The sequence below is a fragment of the Cervus elaphus genome, chromosome 10 (genome assembly GCF_910594005.1).
Source record: "Cervus elaphus chromosome 10, mCerEla1.1, whole genome shotgun sequence".
Lineage (NCBI taxonomy): Eukaryota > Metazoa > Chordata > Mammalia > Artiodactyla > Cervidae > Cervus > Cervus elaphus.
The window spans coordinates 33,096,339-33,122,553 of record NC_057824.1 but is presented as its reverse complement, the minus strand read 5'-3'; the positions used below and the strand labels follow the sequence as shown (position 1 = coordinate 33,122,553).

At 40.4% G+C, this 26,215-nt stretch overlaps 1 protein-coding gene and 1 pseudogene across 1 annotated transcript in view; one reads left to right on the top strand and one right to left on the bottom strand.

Annotated features, from left to right (window-relative positions):
* Positions 1-26,215, top strand: part of DNAH3 (dynein axonemal heavy chain 3) — a 234,557-nt gene that overhangs the window by 13,982 nt on the left and 194,360 nt on the right. The window contains exons 6-13 of the mRNA XM_043914480.1: positions 298-487; positions 2,142-2,337; positions 7,826-7,951; positions 9,341-9,536; positions 11,708-11,887; positions 15,834-15,970; positions 18,662-18,767; positions 18,961-19,139. Of these exons, the coding sequence (XP_043770415.1) occupies positions 298-487; positions 2,142-2,337; positions 7,826-7,951; positions 9,341-9,536; positions 11,708-11,887; positions 15,834-15,970; positions 18,662-18,767; positions 18,961-19,139 (1,310 nt within the window). The remainder of the gene's footprint in view (positions 1-297; positions 488-2,141; positions 2,338-7,825; positions 7,952-9,340; positions 9,537-11,707; positions 11,888-15,833; positions 15,971-18,661; positions 18,768-18,960; positions 19,140-26,215) is intronic.
* Positions 22,350-23,568, bottom strand: LOC122701489 (annotated as a pseudogene).

Sequence of the window (26,215 nt, the reverse complement as noted above, 5' to 3'; positions counted from 1 at the left end):
TCTTCAACCCCAGGGCTTAGTCCTCTTCCCACTGCTCCTATTCGCATGGCATTTGACAAATCCTTCCTTATACAGCACTGAGATCTCTCTGGCTTTGGTTGACTCCTCCAGAGCCATGAGGAATACTCACCAACAGTTTATTACAATGAGTGTGATGTCATGGACCAAGAAGTGAGTGAAGGAAGGAGATCAATGCTGTATGAACAGGGTACTTTAGCAGCCGATGGGTGTGAACAAGTGGGCACAGTTAACCAATTGATTATGATCATTTTGTTGCTGGTGGTTTGTTTATGGAAGAGATACTACTACTATTTGACCAGTGGAATCCGAAAAGACATGATTGCCCCTGAGGAGGACAAAGTGATGGTTCGGATTTCAAAGCTGATTTCAAACACACTGCTGACAAGTCCCTTCCTGGAACCCCTGATGGCTGCCCTTGTGGAGGAGAAGGAAAATGACTATTATAGCAGCCTCATGAAGAGCATTGGTAAGGCTGTGCATAAACGGGGCAGGGTTCCTATGTGGAGGGCACCTTCTTTCCTTTCAGTGTCAGTTCTTCTCTCTGTTTTCTCAGAAAAATGCCAAAAACTTTGTGTAACTTTTCATTCAGTTGCTCCCCCACACTGCCACCATCACTCATGTCCATACCAGTGCTTATCACATTTCACTGTGCATGTGTGTAACCTAAGGATCTTATTAAAGTGCAGATTCTGATTCAGTAGAGTTTGAGAGGGGCCCACGATCCTGCACCTCCAGCTAACTCCCAGGTGATGCAGGTGCTTCTCACCCTGGGCAACAGCATAAGTAGCAGGCGCCCATAGACATTTAAAATGTAGCTCAAGACCTCTTCCTTCAAGTATTTTGATCTCTGCAACCCTCAGTGATCACTCCATCTTGTGCATTCATACCACTTCTCGCTTCTTCTTTCAACTCATACCATTTTGGAACTTCTCCTGTGCCATTGTTTCTCTATGGCCTTTAACACTGGCCTTGTCTTTCTCATGGGTCTCAGCTCCCTTATTAGACATTTACTGATATATCATCAGTCCTCACTCCCTTTCATGTTCAGCTGCATGTCTTGTGCACACTGTAGGGCATTGGGAAATGTTTGATGATAGCGAGTAATGTGAAAAATGAAAGTGAAAGTCTCTCAGTCGTGCCCTACTCCAAATTCTCCAGGGCAGAATGCTGGAGTGGGTAGCCTTTCCCTTCTCCAGGGGATCTTCCCAACCCAGAGATCAAACCCAGATCTCCTGCATTGCAGGTGGATTCTTTACCAGTTGAGCACTGAGCCACCAGGGAAGCCCATAATAATGTGAGAATAATGTGAGAAACACATCAAAGGGGAGAGGTGATCATATTAGCTCCCCACCTTCCCATTTATCTGGAAAACAGCTGTACTTACTAAATTAATGGGTTTTTAAAAATTTCCTAATCAATCTTCTAGTGGTACAGTGTAATGGCTCCTTGTCTGCTATAGGCTAGAATCAAACTTTTCAGATTAAACATCTAAAGCCCTTCCAATTTCAGCCTCAACCTACTTCTCCAGTCTTATCACCTTGAACTCTACTGCTTGTACCTGATATTTCTGCCACAGCATGACCCACAGCTTCTTGAGCATGTTATACAAAAACCATGGAATTGCACTTATCCTGTCAGACAAAATCCTACTCATTTTCTATGACCCAGCTTAAATGTTACTTCCTCTATGAGGCTTTTGCCCGTCCATATCATGTGAAATATTTGGCCTCTAAATTTCTGTTCATAGGTATCTGGTGTCATGTATTGTGTTTATTTTTTTATGTAGCTATGTTGGTGTGCTGTGTCGTAATGACGTTTCAGCAAATACTAGTTCTTTGATATGCATGATGCTAGATATCCTACTAGGACTAAACTCCAGATTCTAAGTGCTCCAGACTCTGAAGTTATATTCTGCTTCCCCCCACATGTCTCACATACCAACAGGGTGAAACCTACTCAGTTAAGTTATACCCAGGGGATTGCCAATGACCTTGTAAATGAGGGAACATTTCCAAGCATAAATGGACAGAAGCTTATTTACCTTCTTAGTGTTGAAACTTAAGAGCACAAAGTGCTCAAGGCCCCTGGTTAATAACAAGCATTTGCCCTCTTGGTTATAGTTGATTACATCCTCATGGACCCCATGGAGAGGAAAAGACTCTTCATTCAGAGCATCCCCCGAGCATTTCCTCAAAGAGTGATCCGGGCCCCCGTGCCCTGGCACAGTGTCTACAGGAATGCCAAGAAGTGGAACGAAGAGCACCTGCACACGGTGAACCCCATGATGCTCAGCCTGAAGCAGCTGTGGTTTTCGGAGTAAGAAATGCCTGCTGCCCCTTTTTTCCCTTTATTGCTTCCACACGTAAGAGATCATCTCATGTGGGAGTAGCCTTGCCTTTGAAGTAAAATGACGGAAATCCTAGACCCAGGTTGCATATGGTAAGGGATACCTCTGTGCAGAGCTAAGTGGCCCTCCTTAGTGCCTCCACAGCACCCGTGTCTGTGTGTGGGCCCTGGAACATACTGGTTAAGAGCACTCGCATGGGGCCAGCTTGCTCGGGTCCACCTCTACCTATGCCGCTTCATAAGTAACATCCTTACCTCTAAATTTGGGATAAGACTTCCTACTTCATAGCGCTGGTAGGAGGGATACATAATTTAGAGTACTTAGAACAATGCCTGATACAAGTATCCAGTAGGTGTTAATTAGACCTCCACTATGAGGTCTATAATACTGAATTATAATTGTACCTTTACTAGCTTGCCTCTCTCTAGCCTATGAAATGTATGGGATTGGGGCTTGCGTCTTCTTATTTCTGTTCCTTTCCCAATTCTTTATTTAAATTTGTTTAGTTGAAGTACAGTTAATTTACAATGTTATGTTAATTTTTGCTGTATAGCAAAGTGATTGTATACATACATTCTTTTTCGTGTTCTTTTCCATTATGGTTTATTACAGGATATTGAATATAGTTCCCTGTGCTATATAGGAGGACCTCGTTGTTTATCTATTCTGTGTATACTAGTTTGTTGTTTATCTATTGTATATATACTATTCTGTATATACTAGTTAGTTTCCACTAACCCAAACTCCCATTCTGTCCCTCTCCTATGCTCACTCCCTCTTGGCAATCACAAGTCTGTGGTCTCGGTCTGTGAGTCTGCTTCATAGATAAGTTCATTTGTGTCTTATTTTAGAATCCACATACAGGTGGCATTAGGTGGTATTCATCTTTCTCTTTCTGACTTACATCATTTAGTATGATAGTCTCTAGGTCCATCCATGATGTTAAGGCATTATTTCATGCTTTTTTCTGGCTGAGTAGTATTTCATTGTATATATGTACCACATCTTCTGTATCCATTCGTTGCTCAGTGGACATTTAGGCTGTTTCCATGTCTCAGCGGTTGTAAATAGCGCTGCTATGAACGAAGGGGCACTTGCTGCTGCTGCTTAGCTGCTTCAGTTGTGTCTGACTCTGTGTGACCCCATGGACTACAGCCCACTAGATTCCTCTGATAGTGGGGATTCTCCAGGCAAGAATACTGGAGTGGGCTGCCATGCCCTCCTCCAGGGGATCTTCCAGACCCAAAAATCTAACCCAGGTCTTCCATACTGCAGGCAGATTCTTTACTATTTGAGCCGCCAGGGCAGTCCTGCTGCATATATCTTTTCAAATTATAGTTTTTGTGTGAGTATATGCCCAGGAGTGGGATTGCTGAATCATATAACAATCTATTTTTAGTTTTTTAAGCTAATTCTTTTATGTAACTCAGGGCCAGTGCAGAGTTGGCATACAATAGTCTCACTTATATTTATCAGTGACTAAATTGGCCACAGATATTGTAGAAGTCCAGAGGAGGCAGGAGTCACTTTTTCTCTCTTTCATTTTTCTAAATTAAGATGTTATTCACATACTTTAAAATTCACCCTCTGGAAGTGTGCAATACAGTAATTTTGAGTATACTCACAAATGTGTACAACTTTCCTGAAAATATTGGGAATGTTTTCATTATCCCCTAAAGAAATTCTGTAGTCATTAGTAGTTACCCCACTTCTCCCTTCCACTCAGCCCCTGGCAGAACATTAATCTGCTTCCTGTCTCCGTGGATTTACCTATTCTCAATATTTTACATAAATGGAATCATACAATATGTGGCCTTTCATGTCTGGCTGCATTACGTTAGCAAGATTCATGTTTTCAAGATTCATCCATATTGAAGCATTATCAGTACTTCATTCATTTTTATGGCTGAATAATATTCCATTTTATTGTTATACCACATTTTATTTATCCATTAATCAATTGCACTGGGAATAATAAAGACTGATTTTTTCTTATGAGCCCCTCAAGAATGAGTGTGAATCCTGGTGGGAGAATGAGGCCACCAGAGTTCACCAAAAGGTCAGGTTAATGAAATGATGTGCTACTACCATGTGGGTTTTTTATTAGAAAAATTGGAGGCAGATATATGTGTGTAATTGTGATTGGTTAAACTTAATCAGTAGCTCAAATATTTTGTTTGAGAAGGATCTATAGCTTTGTATGTTTCGTCTTTGGGGAACCTTATTACTTGGATAACTTACTTGTTTTTCACATTCTTAGTTTTACCTGTATTTTAAAAAATAATTGCAGGTAGAGTCAACCTAGGATAGAGCCCATCAATCATAAGAAGTAAGCACATTCCTTTCCTTGAACTGAATTCTAAGGCATTAGGGGTGCTAGTCAGGACATGAGAAAAAAGTAGTTTTCTAATGAGATAGAAGTATGTAATAATAATTTATAGAAAAGTAATAATGTATAGATAGAGTAGGCTCTGAAACTAACCAGCCTAGGTTCTCATTCTTGCTCTGTCCCTGATGAACTGTGTGATTTGGGGAAGTTAATCTCTCTGGTCCCCTATTTCTTTATATGCAAAATGGGATTGTTGGGTGAAGTGCTTAGAACAGTGCTTGGCATACAGTAGTTGTTCAATAAGTTCTGCTTTAAGTAGAAGCATGTTTATAGCCTCAAAAAAAAAAATTAACCTAGAAATTAACAAGAAAGTCAGCCACAAGGCTGATAAAATTGCCAGAAGTTCAGTGCCAAGAGAATGTACACATGAATTTAATTTGATCACATAAAGAAAATGACACATTATTATTAGCTTTTGCTATAAGAAGAATTCTTATCACTTGCTTTTTTCCTAATCTATTCCTTCTTCTTTATTTATTTTTAATTGATTGCTTTACAATATTGGTTTGATTTCTGTCATACATCAACATGAATTAACCATAGGTGTACATATGTCCCCTCCCTCTGCAATCTCTCTTCCACCTCCTTCCACTTCCCACCCAGGGAAATGGGTGGTTGTTACAGAGCCCCAGTTTGAGTTCCCTGAGTCATATAGCAAATTTCCATTGGCTCTCTGTTTACGTGTGTTAGTGTATATGCTCGGGCTTCTCTGATGACTCAGACAGTAAAGAATCCACCTGCAGTGCAAGAGACCTGGATTCAATCCCTGGGGCTGGAAGATCCCCTGGAGGAGGGCATGGCAACCTACTCCAGTACAACTGCCCAGAAAATCCCCAGGGACAGAGGGACCTGGCAGGCTGCAGTCCATAGGGTCACACAGAGCCGGACACGACTGAAGTGACTCAGCAGCAGCAGCAGCAGTGTATGTGCTTCCAGGCTACTCTCTCCATTCATCTCACCCTCTCCTTCCTCTTCTCACCCTTGTCCGTAAGTCTGTCCTCCATATCTGCACCTCCATTCACTTCAGTTCAGCTCAGTCGCCCAGTTGTGTCCAACTCTTTTTCTGTTCTGCAAATAGGTTCATCAGTACCATCTTTCTAGATTTCATATATATATGTTAATAGACAATATTTGTTTTTTTCTTTCTGACTTACTTCACTCTGTATAATAGGCTTTAGGTTCATCCACCTCATTAGAACTGACTCAAATGCGTTCCTTTTTATGGCTGAGTAGTATTCCCTTGTATGTATGTACCACAGCTTCTTTATCCATTCATCTGTTAATGGACATCTAGGTTGCCTCCATGTCCTAGCTGTTGTAAATAGAACTGCAGTGAATAGAGCTTACATTGGGCTCTGTAATAACCCAGAGGGGTAGGAAAGTGCAGAAGGTGGGAGAGGAATTCAAGAGGGAGGGGACATATGTACACCTATGGTTAATTCATGTTGACATATAACTGAAATCAAACCAATATTGTAAAGCAATCAATTAAAAACAAATAAATATGAAGAAGGACTAGATTAGAAAAAAAAAAGCAAGTGATAAAGAATCCTTCTTACAGTAAAAGCTATACATTTAATAATTTGTCATTTTCTTTTTATGATCAAGTTAAATTCATGTGTACATCCTCTTGGAATGTGTCTTTTTCAGTTTTGGTCTCTTCAGGGTATATATCTAGAAGTGGTATTTCTGGGTTGTATGGTGGTTATATTCCTTGTTTTTTAAGGAATCTCCACATTGACTTCCATATTGGCTGTATCAATTGACTGTACAAGAGTGAACCAAAATCATTTAGGTTTTTGTCAGCTGAACCAAAAAAATAGCAATGAGAAAGATTTGTTAAGGAAATGCTATGGAGAAATGTTCTTATGTGACTTGTAATATTTAGCTTTAAACAAGAGGTCACCTAATGACCAGTGAAGGGAAGTGTTTAAGGGCCAGAATGAGGGTGGTCTGAACAAAAAATAGAATTTTTCTGGCCAATGTGGGAAGTTTATTACGATTGAACTAAAGATGAGTGACATAATTATCAGATGGTGACCAGGGCCATGCTAATGTTGGATATCAAACATACAAGGAGAGTGAGGTTCTCGAATTCTGTCCTCCCCAGCAGTGCTTTGTGACTGGCCAGACAAGATGAAGCCTAAGTTCATCACCTCCGTCAAAAAAAGAATAGAAATGTAGGCTGTAGGATTTTAGGAGTATGAGGGAAAGTGCCTAGTGGGTCATTACAGTGGATGATGAAAATGAGAAGTGAGAACTGGGGCAAGCTAAGAAAGTGAGCAGAGATCTGGTTGGGGAAGTTGTAGGCACTGATGGTTTCAAAGAGTGATTAATAAATGAATGAATATGTGTCAGGAAGAGAAATGCTGGCCCTGTGAGCTAAAAAAAAAAAAAAAAAGGCCTTGGGGAGTGTGGTAAAGGGCAGCACCTCCATTAACCTGAGAGAAATAGGAGAAAATAAGATCATCAGAGAGGGCAGGAAGAGATCCAAGTGTTCATTTAACAAATATTTACTGAGTTCCTACACTGTAAGGCAACATCCCAGAAATGTCTTGGTGAGCCTGCCACCTGTAAGAGGCAGGTTTATAGGGTTTTTGGGTCCAGATCAAAGTGGTCCTCCAATTTGTCTTGAGTAGCTCACCAAGGGGCCACATTGAAGACTGCGTAGAACCCACTTAATCATGAAGGTGATGCTTTGCTTGCCCTGTCCTCTTGTGTCTTCACCTGTCTTACCCTGTATCGGAAAGAGCTTTGACTTGTCATATCCTAGTTTCCAGTCAGCCAAATGCCGAGTCAGTGTCAAAATCCCACTCCCCATGGGTTACCCAGAGAAGGACACATAGGAAGGCTCATAACAGCTCCTGAGTTTCTCTACTCCTTGCAAGAGTTCTTGTGGACTATCTACTCCCTCCTCTGACTCAGATTTTTCAGATATAATTAGTTTTAATCTGTTTAAATCTCCTCTCATTGAAAAAATGAAAAATATATTTCCTCTGAATCCGTCATACAAAGTTTTTTATTAAGCATCTTCTTGGCTTAGGGTGTTTTGCCCTCTCTTTTGGCAGATTTAAAGACCTCAGGTTTGTTCGAACAGCAGAATTACTGGCGGGAAAATTACCTCTGCAGCCTCATGAATATCAGGATGTCATTCAGAAACACTGCATGGAAACACGCCAAATTCTTCTCAACAAGTCAGTATCTGGCCTCAGAACGGTGCTGTGTCACAGTATCATAAAAATCAAAAGTTCTCTGAAGTGAAAACTGGTCTCCAACCTGGGGGCGGGGGGCGGGTGGTGCGCAGATTTTGCTAACTTCTCTCTGACACCTTCCTCTGTCCTCATCCTTCCACGTTTCCATCCCTGAGAGCCTCTGTGCCTCATATACACTGCTCTTTGACCCTCACTCCTAGTCTTCCTTTGCCCTTCTGAAGCCTCCTCATTACCATTGCTTGCTGAGCACTTCCATTCCCTCCCTCTGAACTCCTTTAGGCCTTGCTGGGTTACACACACAGTGTTAGTCGCTCAGTTGTTCCAACTTTTTGTGACCCCATGGACTGTAGCCCGCCAGGCTTCTCTGTCCATGGGATCTTCCAGGCAAGAATACTGGAGTGGGTTGCCATTTCCTTCTCCAGGAGATCTTCCCAACCCAGGGATTGAACCTGGGTCTCCTGCATTGCAGGCAGATTCTTTACCATCTGAGCCACCAGGGAAGGATAATGCATTTGAATGACTTGTATTCAGGTGGCCTAGATAGACACCTGTAAATTTCTAGGGATGGGAGTTTTTAGTCACTTAATTCTTTTTTCCTTTGCAAATGCGTACAGGACTGTGTCCAGAGCCAGAGAAATTCCCTTATGTGACATGATGGTGATAATATCTACTAAGCGGTTTTTATTATCAGAGAAAATGTTTATGCAATAGCTGGCGTATAGTAGCTCTTAAGTGTAATTGTTACCTCTACAACTATGACTATTACCAGTACTTCCCTGATTGTTAGAGTAATACTTTTCTAGCAGTCAGAAAAAAGACTTGATAAGATGCAAATGCCAGTAGTTCCCGTTGGGAATTAGAAATTGGGGGAATAGGATGAAAGGAAAAATGAGGCATCCATTTCTTCTTTTGGTTTTCTAATTTCTGCTCAACTTCTGAGCAGCCACCTCCACACTGGAGTTTCTCCTCCCAAGTTTTCTTCCTTTTCTCCTTTTTCTTTTCCCCTGTAAAGTTTCAGTTAGAAAACAGACGTCTTCCAGGGAGAGAAATTGGACAGAACATTGCAGTTCCTTATGCCCTTTTACCCCAATCTCTGAATATAATAAACTATAGACACCTTCATCTTTCAGCAGGACTGTCTGTTTGGGTATTGCTAAATGGGAAAACAGTCTCTCAATCCAAATCTTATTACTTTCTTCCCCAGAAAGGGGTGATGGCAGGTGAAGTGGCCAGGAATGTGAGAGTACCAACTTGCGGAGCTGTTTAGTGGGAAAGGAGCCATCTGCCTTGTGGTGGAGAGTTGGGAGTGGCTGAGAGGACATCTTGGAACTTGGAAGAGATTCTCAGTCAGATGCCCTGCTTTCTTTACAGATGGATCCCCACCTGTGCCCAGCTATTTGTCTCCCGGAAGGAGCAGTGGATCCATTTTGCTCCCAAGAGTGACTATGACTCCTCTCGTAACATTGAAGAATATTTTGCTTCTGTTGCATCCTTCATGTCCCTCCAGCTCAGGGAGTTGGTCATTAACTCTCTTAAGGACCTCGTTTCCTTCTTCATGATACACAAGGTATGTAGGGGATCAGCAGTAGACTCTTCGGAGTGGAATCAAGACTCAGTATTTAATCATGTAAGGTCCTCAGCTGTAAGCCAGGCCAAAAAGTAAAATTCTTGACTTGAACACATATGTGGTGATTATTAGTTTATAAAAATGATTTATTTAAATACACACAAGTTTTCCCAAGATAATTACCTACTTCTATATAGTAAAAATCTACAGAACTATAGAAATTAATTTAAAGAAAGAATGAATAAAATGGAATGTCTACCTCCTACTGTAGAGGAGTGGTCACTTTTTCATCCTCTCTGTTTAAAAAAAAGGGATTGAAAAGGGTTTGTTACCAATCTTTTGGCTTGCTATTTAGGAAGTGTTGTGCATGTTCATTGCAGATACCGGCTTTTATTCTTTGGTTTTGGAATGGATACCTCTAAAAACAAAAGACTTCATTGAACTAATTAATAACATCTTTCATGACACTACTTAAGTGAAGTCTAGATAAAAACTAAAGCACTAAGATAAAAACTAAAACACTGTGATAGTTTTCAAAGCATCATAGACACCCTTAAATTTAGATAACATGGGAAATCAAGGAAGATTTTTTTGTATTTTAAACTATGTGCCATTTTAATTTAAAAAGAGTGATAAAATTTTAAATTGTCTGGTTAGAAAAGGTTAAGTTCTAAGCATTTTGCCAAATAAAGTAAAAATGAACAGTTGACCTTTTATTAAAAAAAATATAGAACCAGTGCTGTCAAATTTAGGCTGCACTGTTCGCATCCTACAGTGGACTAATCTGTACTTATCAATGTAGTCATCTATTTGGCTAAGCAGAAGAGACTCAAACTCAACCAAGTTTCATTCCAAAATTCCAAACAAAGGGAAAACTAAAATTTGCATATGTCTTAAAGAAAGAAATGTATGGGTATTTGATACATAGTAGACATTCACCTAATGCTTATCAATAATCCTTAGACAAATCTAGAATTTCTAGATTCTAAATTGAATCTTTAGAATCAATTATTTGAGCAAATACTTTACAACTGCCTCATGCCAATTTTATTAGGCACTATGCCTTTTATGAAAGGTTATCTTGTGTTACTAGCCTGTGTTAGGAATTAGAAATGTCTCCACATCAGTTTTTTACCAGCTGAGCTACGGCCTCCCTGGTAGCTCAGCTGGTAAAGAATCTGCCTGCAATGTAGGAGACCCCGGTTCGATTCCTGGGTCAGGAAGATCCCCTGAAGAAAGGATAGGCTACCCACTCCAATATTCTGGCCTGGAGAATTCCATGAACTGTATAGTCCATGGGATCACAAAGAGTTGGACACTACTGAGCAACTTTCACTTCACTAAACTTCCATATTAGTATCTCTACTGAAGAAAGGTTGACATTTTGAGTGTCTAAAATATATTATATGCTAATTAGAAACTCCATGTGGGATGTACAGATAAACTTTTTTTTTCGGATAAACTCTTATACTTTTGGATTCAGTCAACAAATTTTTATTGAGCCCTTGTGCATGTGTGCTAAGTCACTTGAGTTGTGTTCAATTCTTCGTGACCCTGTGGACTGTAGCCCGCCAGGCTCCTCTGTCCATGGGATTCTCCAGGCAAGAATACTGGAGTAGGTTGCCATTTCCTCCTCCAGGGGATCTTCCCGACCCAGGGATTAAACCTCTGTCTGTTATATCTCCTGCATTGATAGGCAGGTTCTTTACCCCTTGTGCCATCTCTCTTATGATGTACTAAATGCTATCTTGGATATTTTGGAGGACATAGATGGTTCAGACACAGATCCTGTGGATGTAAATCTCATGAGAGAAAGATAAAATACCACACGGAAGTGGAAATAAGAAAGTTCAGAGGTAGATTATTTCTTGATGGAGAACAAGGAGGCTTCCCAAAGGAGGAGATTTTGGTTGGAATTTTAACAGATGGAGAGGATTTGGAAATACCAATAAAATAATTTCCAAGCAATGTAAACATACTTTGAAGAAGGGGGAGAGAGTGAACTCAGGTGGGCTAAGCCATACTTAGCCGTTATTTTAAATATGAACAGTACATGGTACCTTTCATTCCTTTTCTGGTGCCCATGTAGTGCTATGAACAGGTAAAAGTCACTTCTTTGATTCTAAAAGGTTCCATTTTGTAATAATCACCATATCTTATGTCTCCTGAAGGATGGAAATGATTTTGAGGAGCCCTACCAAGAAATGGAGTTTTTTATACCTCAGCTGATTATTATCAAGCTTGAAGTCAATGAGCCAATTATTGTCTTTAATCCATCTTTTGATGACTGCTGGGAATTAATACATAACTCTTTCTTAGAAATTATTAAGAACTCTAAAGGGATTCCCAAGGTATAGTACTCAATTATTTGTTCATATTTGTATTCACATATTGAGTAAAACTTATGTTTAAATGGCTGCTTGTGCAAAGTAGGGTTTTACTATGGGAGATATAGCCTGAGTATGAAAGAGAATTTGGGCCTTAAAGAAATTTCCATGCATCCCATTAACAAAGACACTGAGATCTACTTTGTGAGCAAGCAGAGTTATCTGCATGATGTCAACCTCAAAAGGGCAGATGTGTCCCAAGCCATATCCATCTTGGATTAATAATTCGTGGTGGATCAGTTGCTATGCACTTTGCCAAGCATTTTCATAAGACTATGTATCTCATTTAGCTCTTGAAGCTCCATATGTTTATTTGTTTATTAGTTTGTTTAACTTCTAGGGGAGAGAGTAAACCTTCCCTTCCTGGCCTAGGGAACTTAGAAAAGGAAACCTTTTTCCAAGTTTCCTTTCCAGGGTGACTTTACTAATGAGATTTCAGTTATTAGCAGACTTTTAGAACTGGGCAGGATCACCCACATGAGTGTGACTCTTTTGCATTCCATCTTCTGCCTCCTTCTGGGTGGTTGATGTGGCGAGAGGCCAGTGTCCAGCCCCACATAGGGAAGGGACTTGTGAGATGCTTCTACCCACCTCACCTCTGCCTCCCACTCTCCTTTCCTCCCCATGCTTTATGTATGATGCTCAGGTACCCCTAAGCACTCTTCTCTTTGCAGTCCTGTACTTAGAGGGTTCTGAGATCTCATGATTAGAGTTGGAGTTTTTAGGAAAGCATGTGAAGCCACATGTTCCAGTTGGTTTCACCAGAGAACTCTAAATTGAGGGTTTTAACCCAGCCAAGTCAGACTAACAGGAAAACTGGATGTGCAGAGAGGGAAGAAGCATGGGCAGCTCTCCTACAATCAATATCCCTAGGAAGGAAATGAAAGAGAAGACCCTGTAATTTGGAAGGATAAGTGTGGGGCTTGGAGACAGATAAAGTACACACCACTCAAGTTCCCCTTCACTGCTGTTGATCAGCAATGTTTACAAGCAGCTGGGTTGGGAGAACCCAGGGTTTATGTGGCTGCTGCTGCAAGATAGCCCAGCAGGAGCTGGTAGTAGATTTAGTGAACTGTAATGCCAAGAAGACACAGTCATAGGTCACAGTTTGTACGAGGTTTGAAAGCCAGACCCAAGTACATGCTGATGACTCTTCTAGACTAAGAAAAAGCGGCCCAGGATCTGAGTTCTCCATCTAAAGATGCCCATGGCACAATCTCCCTCCCTAAACCCCTCATACTGTGCTGTCTCTGATCTGGCTAGTGACATTTTAAAAGAATAACCCTTCAGATTGAATATCTAAGAAGAATACCTGAGAACAGCAACAGGTGGACAGTACCCTATCTCCTCTCAGTCCTGCCTTATATGTAAACACGAATTTTAAAAGTTAGAAAAAACATCAGCATGAGATGTTTGAAAACAGTACTCAAGGTGCAGAAGAAAAGTGTATTTGTGAGAAAGTTACTAAAGAAACAAAAGTAAATATTAGAAAATATTTGTTGTAACCAAAAGTTGAGAAAAATATAAATCTGTAATACTGACTGAAATGAAAAGAGGCATAAATAAAAGGAAGCTGGATGAGATAAGGGAAGGATTTTATAAAATTGCAATAATTAGAATTTAAAACAGCATTAGCAGTTGATGCATTACTTTCATAATTGTGAAATAAGATTGCTTGGGTCAGTCTCTCCTCATGGTAGAATTTTCGAACTCAAAGTGCCAGAGAAATGCCAAAGTTGGAGAAGTACACAGGGGAAAATACTGAAGGTGATGACAAAACCAAGAAGTCTGGAGTCAGAGAGCCAGGGAGATAAGCAGATAGTAACAGTGATTACCTGGAAAGAGCACTGTTGTTCTTGGCTCAGTTTTACAGACTCTGCTCTGCAGGGTATAAGAGAGCCAGCCACTTTTTTAAAGGTGTGTTTTTTAAATTGAAGTATAGTTGATTTACAATGTTTCACGTTTACAGTAAAATGATTCAGTTATACATATACATGTATATATGTTGTTGTTCAGTTGCTAAGTTGTGTCCAATGTATATACATATGCTTTTTCAGATTCTTTTTCACTATAGGATATTACAAGATATTGAGTATAGTTTCCTGTGCTAAACCATGGCTCTTTGTTGTTTATCTATTTTATATATAGTCGTGCATATCTATTAATCCCAAATTTCAAATTTATCCCTCCCTCTCCTTTCCCCTTTGGTAACCATAAGCTTGTTTTCTATGTCTGCGAGTCTGTTTCTGTTTTGTAAATAAGTTCATTTATGTCATATTTTAGATTCTACATATAAGTGATATCATATGGCATTTGTCTTTCTCTTTCTGACTTATTAATACCTTACTTAGTTTGATAATGTCTAGATCCATTCATGTTGCTGCAAATGGCATTATTTCATTCTTTATTGTGACTGAGTAATAGTCCACTGTGTGTGTATATATGTGTATATGCCATATGTGTGTGTGTGTGTGTGTATATATATATATATATATATATATATATATATGCCACACTTTCTTTATCCATTCATCTGTCAGTGGACATGTGTTGGCTATTATAAGTAGTGTGGCTATTATAAGGTGCATGGATCCTTTTGAATTAGACTTTTCCCTGGATATATCTCTTATGAGTGAGATTTCTGGATCATAAGGTAACTCAATTTTTAGTGTTTAAGGAACCTCCATATTGTTCTCCCTAGTGAAAATCAGCCACATTAAAAGTCATTTTTCAATTGAAGACTTCCCCCAAGAGGCAGTCTTTTTATCCTGCTCACCTGTGATCTATTGCATTGCCTGAATACTCCAGTCATGCTGCCCTAAACCATTTCATTCACATCCTTGCTTTCAAACAATGTCTATGGTATGGCTATAGCAAAGAAGTTGCTCCTTCACTGGTTTTAAAACCTTTGGGTTGTCCAAAGAGGGAAGAGAAAATTCAGTTGCACTTGCTTTTGCCACTTTCTAAATTGATGCATTCTCATCAGCTGCATATAACCCATGTAACTCAGTAAAGCACTCAGAAGACTCTTTTCTGAGACAGATCACTAAAAGCCTCCTTAGCAGAGAGAGCAGTGGAAAGCAATGGACCCCCAACAAGGACTTGTAGCCTGCATGAGCCATGCAACTGAGAACATTCTTAGAAGTACACATGTGCCATTAAGAAGTTAGAGAGTTGAATTCTCAGGAAAAATTTATTTTGTGCTTCAGATCATAAAGACACAGCTTTTTTCCCTGAACTGAGAGAAGAATCTAGTATCTCTCTCCCTTTCTTCAGATGAGAAAATGAAAGTCCAGAGAAAGTAGCTTACCTAAGGTCACATAGTCAGCTAGTGGAAGGGTTTAAATTAGAAAGCATGCTTCTAGTAGCTTTTCATTAGAGAGGAAAAGTGTTTGGTAGGGGGACGGAGTACCACTGTAATATTTATTTAGTCACACAATGTTTATTGAGCACTTACTGTGTGCCAAGCTCGTCAGGCCGCTCACCATAGTGAAGAAGTCAGATATGATCCAGGTCTTTATGGCATCGATATCCCAGAACAAACCTAGAACAGCTCATTACACATTCATCTAACTACAATTATGATGAGTGTCAAGAGGGATAAATTTAGAGTGTGAGCTTTAAGCAGGGAAACCTAACATCCACTGGGGGCCAAGGGGGACACTTTAAGGAAATGAAAGTTTAAAAAGTAGGGATCTGAAACATGAGTAATCCAGTAAGAGGAAGAAGAGAGAGAATACAATTAAAGGGAGCCGTGGAGTGATTCCAGCACCATCTAAGGGAACATAGAGGTGAAATGCAGCTGTTGTCCCTGGAAATGTGTACACTGCTAGAGATTTTAGTTTGATGCCGTCTTCCTCCTTGTGTCTTGTGGATCTCATGACATTTAAAAGTGGTTTCTACTCTTTAGGTGGAATCTATCCTGTTCCCAGAGTTGAAAGGATATAATCTGATACTTGGAACTGTTAATGCTGATGAAAAACTGGTTTCTGACTTTGTGGATCAAACTTTCGAGGTATTTCAGAAAAATCAAGTTGGTCCCTACAAGTAAGTTGGTTTAGTTGTAACTTAGCCATTTTGGCATTGGTTTAGAGTTTGGCGTTATTTATCATCAAATAAATAATCCCTATTCCCACAGACCTGAAACAATACATAATAAGTAGCCAATACTTACTTACATAGGGATTACTATTTATCCCTATTTGCAGATGAGGAAACCATAACTTTCCCAATGTTATACAGCAAATATATAGGAGAGCCAGAATTCAAATTACAGGTTTACCCCTATTATCTGAAAGCCTTGGCACCAGATAGATTCTGGAATTTAGAAATTCCTGAATTTTAACCAGTGGTCAGGCACTAGTCCTACCAGGAAGCCTTGAAAAACCTCTGGACCAACCTCACTCACCAGGTGGCAGATACCAGAAATAAGAAGAACTATAGTCCTGCAGCCTGCAGAACAGAGACCACAAACACAGAAAGTCTGACAAAATGAGATGGCATATGTTCTATATGGCATATGTTCTAGACAAAGAAGGCAGAACCCCAGAAGAACAACTGAGTGAAGCAGAGATAGACAATCTTCCAGAAAAGAATTCAGAATAATGATAGTGAAGATGATCCAAGATCTCAGAAACAGAAACAGAATGGATATACAGACTGAGAAGATAAAAGAAATGTTTAGCAAAGAGCTAGAAGATTTAAAGAACAAGTAAGCAGATGAAAAATACAGTAACTAAAATGAAAAATCCCTGGAAGGAATCAATAGCAGAGTAAATGAGGCAGAAGAATGAGTAAGTGAGCTGGAAAACAGATTGATTGGTGGAAATCACTGCCACAGAACAGAATAAAGGAAAAAGAATGAAAAGAAGTAAGGACTGCCTCAAAGACCTCTGGCATAACATTAAACACACCAACACTCACATTATAGTGGTCCAGGAAGGAGAAAAGAGAGAAAAATGGACATGGGAAGATACTTGAAGAGATAATAGCCAATAACTTACCTAACATGAAAAGGAAACACTCAGGTCCAGGAAGTGCAGAGAGTCCCATACAGGATAAACTCAAGAAGGAACATGCTGAGACACATATTAATCAAACTGACATAAATTAAGGACATAGAATATATTAAAAGCAGCAAGGGAAAAGCAACAAATAATATACAAGGGACCCCATATGGTTATCAGTTGATTTTTCAGCAGAAACTCTGCAGACCAGAAAGCAGTGACACAGTATATTTAAAGTGATAAAAAGGAAAAACCTACAACCAAGAATACTCTACACAGCAAGGCTCTCATTCAGACTTGACAGAGAAATCAAAAGCTTTATAGACAAGCAAAAGCTAAGAGAATTCAGCACCACCAAATCAGCTTTACAACAAATACTAAAGGAACTTCTCTAGGCAAAAACAAAAAGCCCACAAATAGAAAAAAAGAAATTTACAAAAGGGAAATCTTACCAGTAAAGGCAAACATACACTAAAGAAGGAAAATCATCCACACACAAATATATGAAAATCAGCAATCGTGAGAGGAGGAGAATTCAACTGCAGGATATTGGAAATGCATTTGAAACTAAGATACCAGCAACTTAAAACAGCCTTGTGTGAGTTTGTGTGTGTGTATATATGTGTAGGCTGCTGTGTCAAAACCTCATGGAAACTAAATCAAAAATCTGCAATAGATGGGCACACAGAAAAGAAAATGCAATCCAAACACAACCCTAAAGATAGTCATCAAATCACAAGAGAAGAGAACAAAAGGAAGGGAAGCAAAAAAGACTAGACCAAAAAATTCTGTATTACGAGAGGCTGTCCTTTATATGGTAGGGTGTTTAGCAACATCCCTGGCTTCTTCCTGTGAGTAGGACCCTCCCCACTTTTGAAAACAAAAAATGTGTTCAGACATGGCCAAATGTCCCCTGGGGACAAACTCACCTCCAATTGAGAACAGCTGCTTGTCTATTCTGAAAATCATGGCCTCAGATTTGGAAGCTCTGCCCTCATGAATTCAACCTAGGATCTTCTGTTAGAAACCTCTGTTTTCCCTGTTTATTCTTATATATATAGTTTGTTTTTCTGGACTGACAGTTCCAGAAGCTTCTCTGTATCTCAGTTTCAGTCTCTGAAGTGTTGGCCAACTCTTGGAAGTATGCCACTGGGCTCTGCAAAGTTAATTCTGCCTACTCCATGTCATCTTTATTTTATTTCGAACATATTTTAAGTCAGAGCATCCCAGAACATCCTCCAATTTGGGGAAAATCTGTCCAGCCATTTTTACATCATCTGACAACAGACAGAGAGAAACTTAATTCTGTTCAATAGACTTTAGGTTCATTAGTTCCAGATACTCATCTTAAAATTTAGACATAGAATTTTAGAACTAGAAGGAGGAATAGGAAATATTATTTATTGCACATTTACTGTATGTTAGGCATAGTATTAATTGCTTTATATTATAGCTTTACAACAATCCAATGAGGTGTTGTTTCCACTTAAAATTAAGGACACTGACCTTTGAAAAATAGAAATATTTTGTCTAAGTTCATGTAGCTCAGAAGTGGCAAAATTGGAACTTGAAGGCAAAGTTCTGAATTCCCAGTTCACTGTGCCTTTTGCCATGTTATGTTTCTTTCATAGTTTGGACTAGTTTTTATATTATCTCTTTGTTTGCCACTCTGACTAATCTGATTTGGTGACCTGTATTTGTATGTTTGATTTTATGCTCTTCAATATGGAAGATACTTAAATGTATACAAAAAGTATGATGACTTATTGGATAACACAGCAGAACAAAACATCACTGCATTCCTGAAAGAAAATCATGAAATTGAGGATTTTGTGATGGTAGGAGATGCCACTTGACATTTTTTTTCTATCTTGGTTCCATGTACAACAGACAGTCCAATGAGTAGTCAGTTTGTTTCATTAGTACATATACTGTGCTCAACATTGTACTATATTGGCTGGGGATGAGGCTAGGGGCAAATGCATAGAGGCTAAAGACAAATTAAACTACTGAATCTACTCTTTTCTACAGAGGATCAATAACATTAAAAAGCGGAGAAATGAAATTGCATCCATGCACATAACTGTGCCTTTGGCCATGTTCTGCCTTGACACCATGACCCTAAATTATGATCTCTGTGAGCGAGCCCAAAATCTTAAAGACCGTCTGATTCAATTCCAAGTGGATGTAAACCGGGACACCAACACCAGGTATTATTGTTGCATGCAGGGAAATAGCAATGATAATTGGCACAAATGGGAGAATGAAAAAGTGGACTGAACTTGCACCTTCCAGCAGTGACCAGGCTGAACTTCCAATTCAACTTGTTTCTGCCCCCAAAGTGAGGGTTGCAGGGACTCTAGGCTCAGGCGAGATGATAAACAATAAGGAGAAAACTATCTGGGACTTAAGAGTTGTTGTTGTTCAGTCGCTCAGTCATGTCTGACTCTTTGTGATCCCATGGATTGCCACGTGCCATATGTTATTCAATATGTTTTTGGTTGTAAGGGGTAGGAGGTGAGACTGGCTAATGTAAAAAAGAAATTTGGAGTCTGCATGTTGAAAAGTATAGGAGTTGCTAGCCTCAGGCCCTCAATACTACGAATTAGGATGTAATCTCCCTCCCTCTGCTTGCTGTCTGCTGTGTCAGCTTCATTCTTGGACAGATTCTCTCCAGTTTGTGGACCCCAGCAGCTCCAGATTTAATCCTCCCAGGTTCTCATTCACAGGGGAAAAAAGATTTCCCTTTTTTCCAATGCTGTGCCACTGGGCAGGGGTGGCACTGGCCTGACTTGGGTTGTTTGGCCAACACCGAGGCAAACACCATAGTCAAGAGGATGGTTTAGATCTGGGTACTATTCTCATCTCTGGAGTGGATGTCAGCCTTACCTAACCCATGAGAACCAAGAAAAGGAAAGAGAGGGTACCCCGAGAAGACGTAAGCTGTGGTTACTAGAAAAAGAAATGATGCTAAGATGCTGGGACAGTAAATATCTGCTACTCTGCTATTTAAATGTTACAAAATGTGTGTTATTTTTAGCTCTCTTTCTCAGACAGCTTCAAATGATAGACTAAAATGATTTAACACTAATAATCATTATTAATATCATTTTATATATCATTCATTTGTAGATAAGTATAAATTTAGCATTTTATGGCACTTTTAAGATTTATAAACTACATATCAGAAACTCATCAGCAAATTAATGATGATAATAGTTACCATTTTTCCAGCACACATTGTAGTCCAGGCACTGTGTAAGTGTTCTGAACATTCAATATCTAATCAGTCTTTACACCAACCCTAAGAAGTTGTTCTCCTTTATGTTGATAAAGAAACTGAGCCTCCAAGAGATCCTCAAGTGGCACATCCACGGCTTAACCTAGTTCATTTTGACTCCAAATCCACACTCTCCACCATTGCATTCAACTTTCTGACTGAGTAATGAAATGGTGGGATTCCTGTTTTGGGAGCCAAAAGTCTTGATTTTTGAATCCAAGGCCTTCCATTTACTTGTTTGTGTTCTCTGGCTTCACCTCTTGGATCTTCAATTCCTTTGTTGTAGAATAAATATTTGGGACTAGGACAGTAAAACATTTTCAGCCTTCAAACTACTAGGACACTTCCTTCTGGAAAGTTTGAGCATGAGGTAGTTGTTGTTTGTTTGTTTTTTCTTAAGTATTTGTTCCTGTCAAATCAGAGCTTCCCGGTGGCTCAACTGGTAAAGAATCCTGCCTGCAATGGGGAAGACCTGGGTTTGATCCCTGGGTTGGGAAGATCCCCTGGAGGAGGGAAAGGCTGCCCACTCCAGTATTCTGGCCTGGAGAATTCCTTAGACTGTATAGTCCATGGATTTGCAAAGAGTTGGACATGACTGACTTTCACTTTCACTTCCTGTCAAATCAAGCAACATCGTGCCTTGGTTGGTCCATGCTTTCTTCCCCATCAAAATAAATGTATAATTTCCCTTGGTCTTTTTAATATAAATGAAAGTAAGTGTCTCATTACAAACCTGGGGATTTCTAAGAGCCCAGAAACAGAAACTCCTGGTCAGTGATTGAGTTTTGAAGTTTCTTTCTACCTTGAAAATAGTGACTCTGACTCATTTGTTCTCAGCCATCCAAGGAGGTAGGTAAAACATATAAAACACCCTACTGAATGGAGAAGAGGCCCAGAAAAAAAGAAAAAAAAACAAACTCACTTGCCCAATTAGGTGAGTTTGAATCTTCTGAACCCACATCCCAGCCTTGCTACTTTTTTGTCCTGTGATTGCTGAGTGAAGTAACTTCCTGTCTCCAGTGATAGGTGTGCCCTGGAAGGGGATGCTCTGGCCATAAAGGCAGGAGGCACCTTGAAGTACATTAGTAATAAAGTGGACATGCCATCCATTTCCACTATAGGTGCATTGGTCTGAAGTTGCTAAAACAATGACTTGAAATATTGATCAGAAATTCCATGGCCCTGAGTAGAGATATAAGAAATTATCCCTCTGGTTTGAATGTATGTTCCCCTCGGGGTGGAATATCTTGTCCAAAAAGTGACAACAAGGTAGAGAGGCCATAAATTGATGCAAAATATATTGGTCTCCCTTATGCCATCACTACACCAGACAGAGAATAGCCCTGTGCTTACAGGACCCCTGGATCTTTATTTTAAATGATATTGTCAGTGCATGTAGAAAACAGTGTTTGTTGTGCTTAACTTATCCCTGGATATTGCTCAGGTGTTATTTTGGTCAGATTTCTGATATCATCAACCCATATTCAGGACTTTTAGAGGGTCTAGTAGTTAATGGGTGTAAAAGAAAGACTTGACTCAGTCTAACTCGTGAGTAGCAAAAATCCACATCTTCCCTACTGTGTGTGTTCTGTGTGTCTCCTTTACTTTTATATAGAAATCTTCATTCTTGTCACTGCTGGTCACCAAATGTGTAGAGGACTTTCCCCACACAAATCAATGCAGCTGGGTGCCCTGCAATTCAACTTAATTCTGACACTGTCTTCCCAGAGGTAGCATCAGCTTCCACAGGTTAAGGACTCAGTCCTATAAGACTGTCTTTCATAATTTCAGACACCAGTCACAAGTTGAGTTGTGCTTCTGCGCTTCTGACCAGCCAGCTGTAAATTGAAGGTTCTTGTGACCCTTTTCTTGGGTTTCATTAATTTATTCCAAGCTTCTAATCATGGCTTAGTCTTTCCAGTGACCAGCTCCTCATCCAGGAGTCACCCTGAGTCACCTCACTAGAATGAAAGATACTCTTATCACCCATAAAATTACATGATTTTCATGGGCTTGATGCTAGGAACTGGGGGCAGAGACCAATATATATTTTTTGTTGAGACAGGAAGGGATAAAAATGAATTTGGAACAGAAAGGGGTAGAGATTCTTTTCCCACTGAATTCTGCTCAAGGTATTCCACCCCCCTGCAAATAAGTTGTGAACCATCATATAAAGGAAAAAAGAGACCTCAAAAACAGTGACTGAGCACAAGAGGAGGAAAAATAAAAAGACTGCAACTTGCTCCCAGGGACTGGAGAAAATCAAAAAAGATTGGAATCCATCAGTGTTCCATTAGTCATCTTTTCCTTCATCTTCCTCTCCTTCCTCCCCCTCATCATCATCTTCATCTTCTTCACCTCATCCTCATCCCCTTCTTCATCAATATCTTCCAATCCTTCTTCCTCCTCCTCCTCATCATCTTCCTCTTCTCCTTCCTCTTCCTCATCATCCATGTCAGGAACCAAGTAGTACTGTAATGGATGTGGCCAAATAGCATCTTTGATGACCTCTCCTAACTCATCTGAGTCCCTTGGACTGCAAGGAGATCCAACCAGTCTATCCTAAAGAAAATCAGTCTTGAATGTTCATTGGAAGGACTGATGTTGAAGCTGAAACTCCAATACTTTGGCCACCTGATGTGAAGAGCTGACTCATTTGAAAAGATCCTGATGCTGAGAAAGATTAAAGGCAGGAGGAGAAGGGGATGACAGAGGATGAGATGGTTGGGTGGCATCACTGACTTAATGGACATGAGTTTGAGTAAACTCCGGGAGTTAGTGAGGGACAGGGAGGCCTGGCGTGCTGCAGTCCACGGGGTCTCAAGGAGTTGGACATGACTGAGCGGCTGAACTGAACTGAACTCATCTGCACCTGCATCAGAATGATCAGTAAACCAGGTGAAGAAGCTTTCTGGTTCCTCATGCTGTCTCTTCCTGCTGGCTTTATTCTGTGTTTGACTTGATCGTTTCGTCAAATCCTTTCCAGATTTCCATTTGATTTCAGTGGACTTTGAAGATGGATCACCACTCTCATTCAGATGAAATTATTTGGAGAGAATTTTATTCTCGAAGTAAGGGTTTTCATCAAAAATAAAAATCTATTCTGTAACCTATTTAATGTCTTCAAATTCTGTCACTTCAACTCTTGTCAAATAATGCAGCACCTCTTCATCCTCCTCCCCAGTGTTGTTACCCCAGAATTTGGGATTTTGGCGACCAATTCTGACCTCTTTTGAAAAAATGGTTGGCGGAGTTTGTTATACTTCTGTTCTACCTTCAAAATCTCCTCACTGGCTTGTTCATTAAGTCTTGTCTATTTCATTTTGTACTTCATCAATATGTTCCATTGCTTCTTTTTTTTTTTTTTAATTAATTAATTTATTTTTTTCAGTGGGTTTTGTCATACATTGACATGAATCAGCAATAGATTTACACGTATTCCCCATCCCGATCCCCCCTCCCACCTCCCTCTCCACCCGATTCCTCTGGGTCTTCCCAGTGCACCAGCCCCGAGCACTTGTCTCATGCATCCCACCTGGGCTGGTGACCTATTTCACCATAGATAATATACATGCTGTTCTTTCAAAACATCCCACCCTCACCTTCTCCCACAGAGTCCAAAAGTCTGTTCTGTACTTCTGTGTCTCTTTTTCTGTTTTGCATATAGGGTTATTGTTACCATCTTTCTAAATTCCATATATATGTGTTAGTATGCTGTAATGTTCTTTATCTTTCTGGCTTACTTCACTCTGTATAATGGGCTCCAGTTTCATCCATCTCATTAGAACTGGTTCAAATGTATTCTTTTTAACGGCTGAGTAATATTCCATGGTGTATATGTACCACAGCTTCCTTATCCATTCATCTGTTGATGGGCATCTAGGTTGCTTCCATGTCCTGGCTATTATAAACAGTGCTGTGATGAACACTGGGGTGCACATGTCTCTTTCAGATCTGGTTTCCTCAGTGTGTATGCCCAGAAGTGGGATTGCTGGGTCATATGGCAGTTCTATTTCCAGTTTTTTAAGAAATCTCCACACTGTTTTCCATAGCGGCTGTACTAGTTTGCATTCCCACCAACAGTGTAAGAGGGTTCCCTTTTCTCCACACCCTCTCCAGCATTTATTGCTTGTAGACTTTTGGATAGCAGCCATCCTGACTGGCGTGTAATGGTACCTCATTGTGGTTTTGATTTGCATTTCTCTGATAATGAGTGATGTTGAGCATCTTTTCATGTGTTTGTTAGCCATCTGTATGTCTTCTTGCTGTTCTTTTTCTGAGGTTTCATCGGCGCCATCGTGGTTGGAGTTGAGCTCGTTTTTACTGACATTTTTGGCCGCCGGGCAGACCTGGTGCCGCTTTCGGGGTGGGGCGGGGAGCGGGGAAGGGGAGAGAAGGGAAGGCGAAGGGGCCGGGCAGCTTCGCCACACGCGGGCGCTCACTTGGTCCGGCCGCCCCCTCCCGGCGCGCTTTCGCTCGCTCTCTGTCCCTCCTCCTGGCTGGCGCAGCTGCCCTCGCGGCCTGACTACGACGGAGGCGCTGGGGCGGCCTGCCGGCCTGGCCTGGGCTCGGATTTATGGAGGGCAGGGGGCGGCGTCGGGCGGGCAGGCGGCTAGGCTCCCTCACTCAGGCTCCGTGCTCCAGCTCGATGCTCCATCTCCTCCACCTCCTCCTCACGGCGAGGGCAACACTATGATAGCTTATTTTTTTAATTTTTATTTACTTTTTAATTGAAGGATAATTGCTTTACAGAATTTTGTTGTTTTCTGTCAAACCTCAACATGAATCAGCCGTAGGTACATATGTCCCCTCCCTCCCATCTCCCGTCCCTTCCCACCCCTCTAGGTTGATACAGAGCCCCTGTTTGAGTTCCCTGCGGCTTGCAGCAAATTCCCATTGACTATTTTACATATGGTAATTAAGTTTACTTGTTACTCTCTCCATAGGTTGCACCCTCTCCTCCCCCCTCCCAGTGTCCGTAAGTCTGTTCTCTATGTCTGTTTCTCCATTCAGATCAGTTCAGTTCAGTTCAGTCGCTCAGTTGTGTCCGACTCTTTGCGACCCCATGAATCGCAGCATGCCAGGCCTCCCTGTCCATCACAAACTCTCGGAGTTTACCCAAACACATGTCCATCGTGTTGGTGATGCCATCCAGCCATCTCATCCTCTGTTGTCCCCTTCTCCTCCTGCTGCCCTGCAAATAAATTCTTCAGTACCATCTTTCTAGATTCTGTACATATGCGTTAATATATGATAACTGTTTTTCTCTTTCTGACTTACTTCACTCTGTATAATTGGCTCTAGGTTCATCCACCTCATTAGAACTGACTCAGATGCATTCCTTTTTAGGGCTGTGTGATATTCTATTGTATATATGTACCACTGCTTCTTTATCCATTTATCTGTTGATGGACATGTAGGTTGCTTCCATGTTCTAGCTATTGTAAATAGTGCTGCAGTGAACATTGGGTGCATGTGTCTTTTTCGATTTTGCTTTCCTCGAAGTATATGGCTAGGAGTGGGATTGCTGGGTCATATGGTGGTTTTATTCCTAGTTTTCTATGGAATTTCCATATTGTCTTCCATAGTGGCTGTATCGATTTACATTCCCACGAACATTGCAAGAGCTTTCCCTTTTCTCCACACCCTCTCAAGCATTTATTGTTTGTAGACTTTTTGATGATGGCCATTCTGACTGGTGTGAGGTGATATCTCACTGTAGTTTTGATTTGCATTTCTCTAATAATGAACTATATTGAGCATGTGTTTGCTCATGTGTTTGCTAGCCATTTGTGTGTCTTTGGAGAGATTTCTGTTTAGGTCTTTTCCCCATTTTTTGGTTGGGTTGTTTGTTTTTCTGGTTTTGAGTTGTATGAGCTGCTTATATATTTTGGAAATTAATCCTTTGTCAGTTGTTTCATTCGCTATTATTTTCTCCCATTCTGAGGGTTCTCTTTTCACCTTGCTTATAGTTTCCTTTACTGTGCAAAAGCTTTTAAGTTTGAT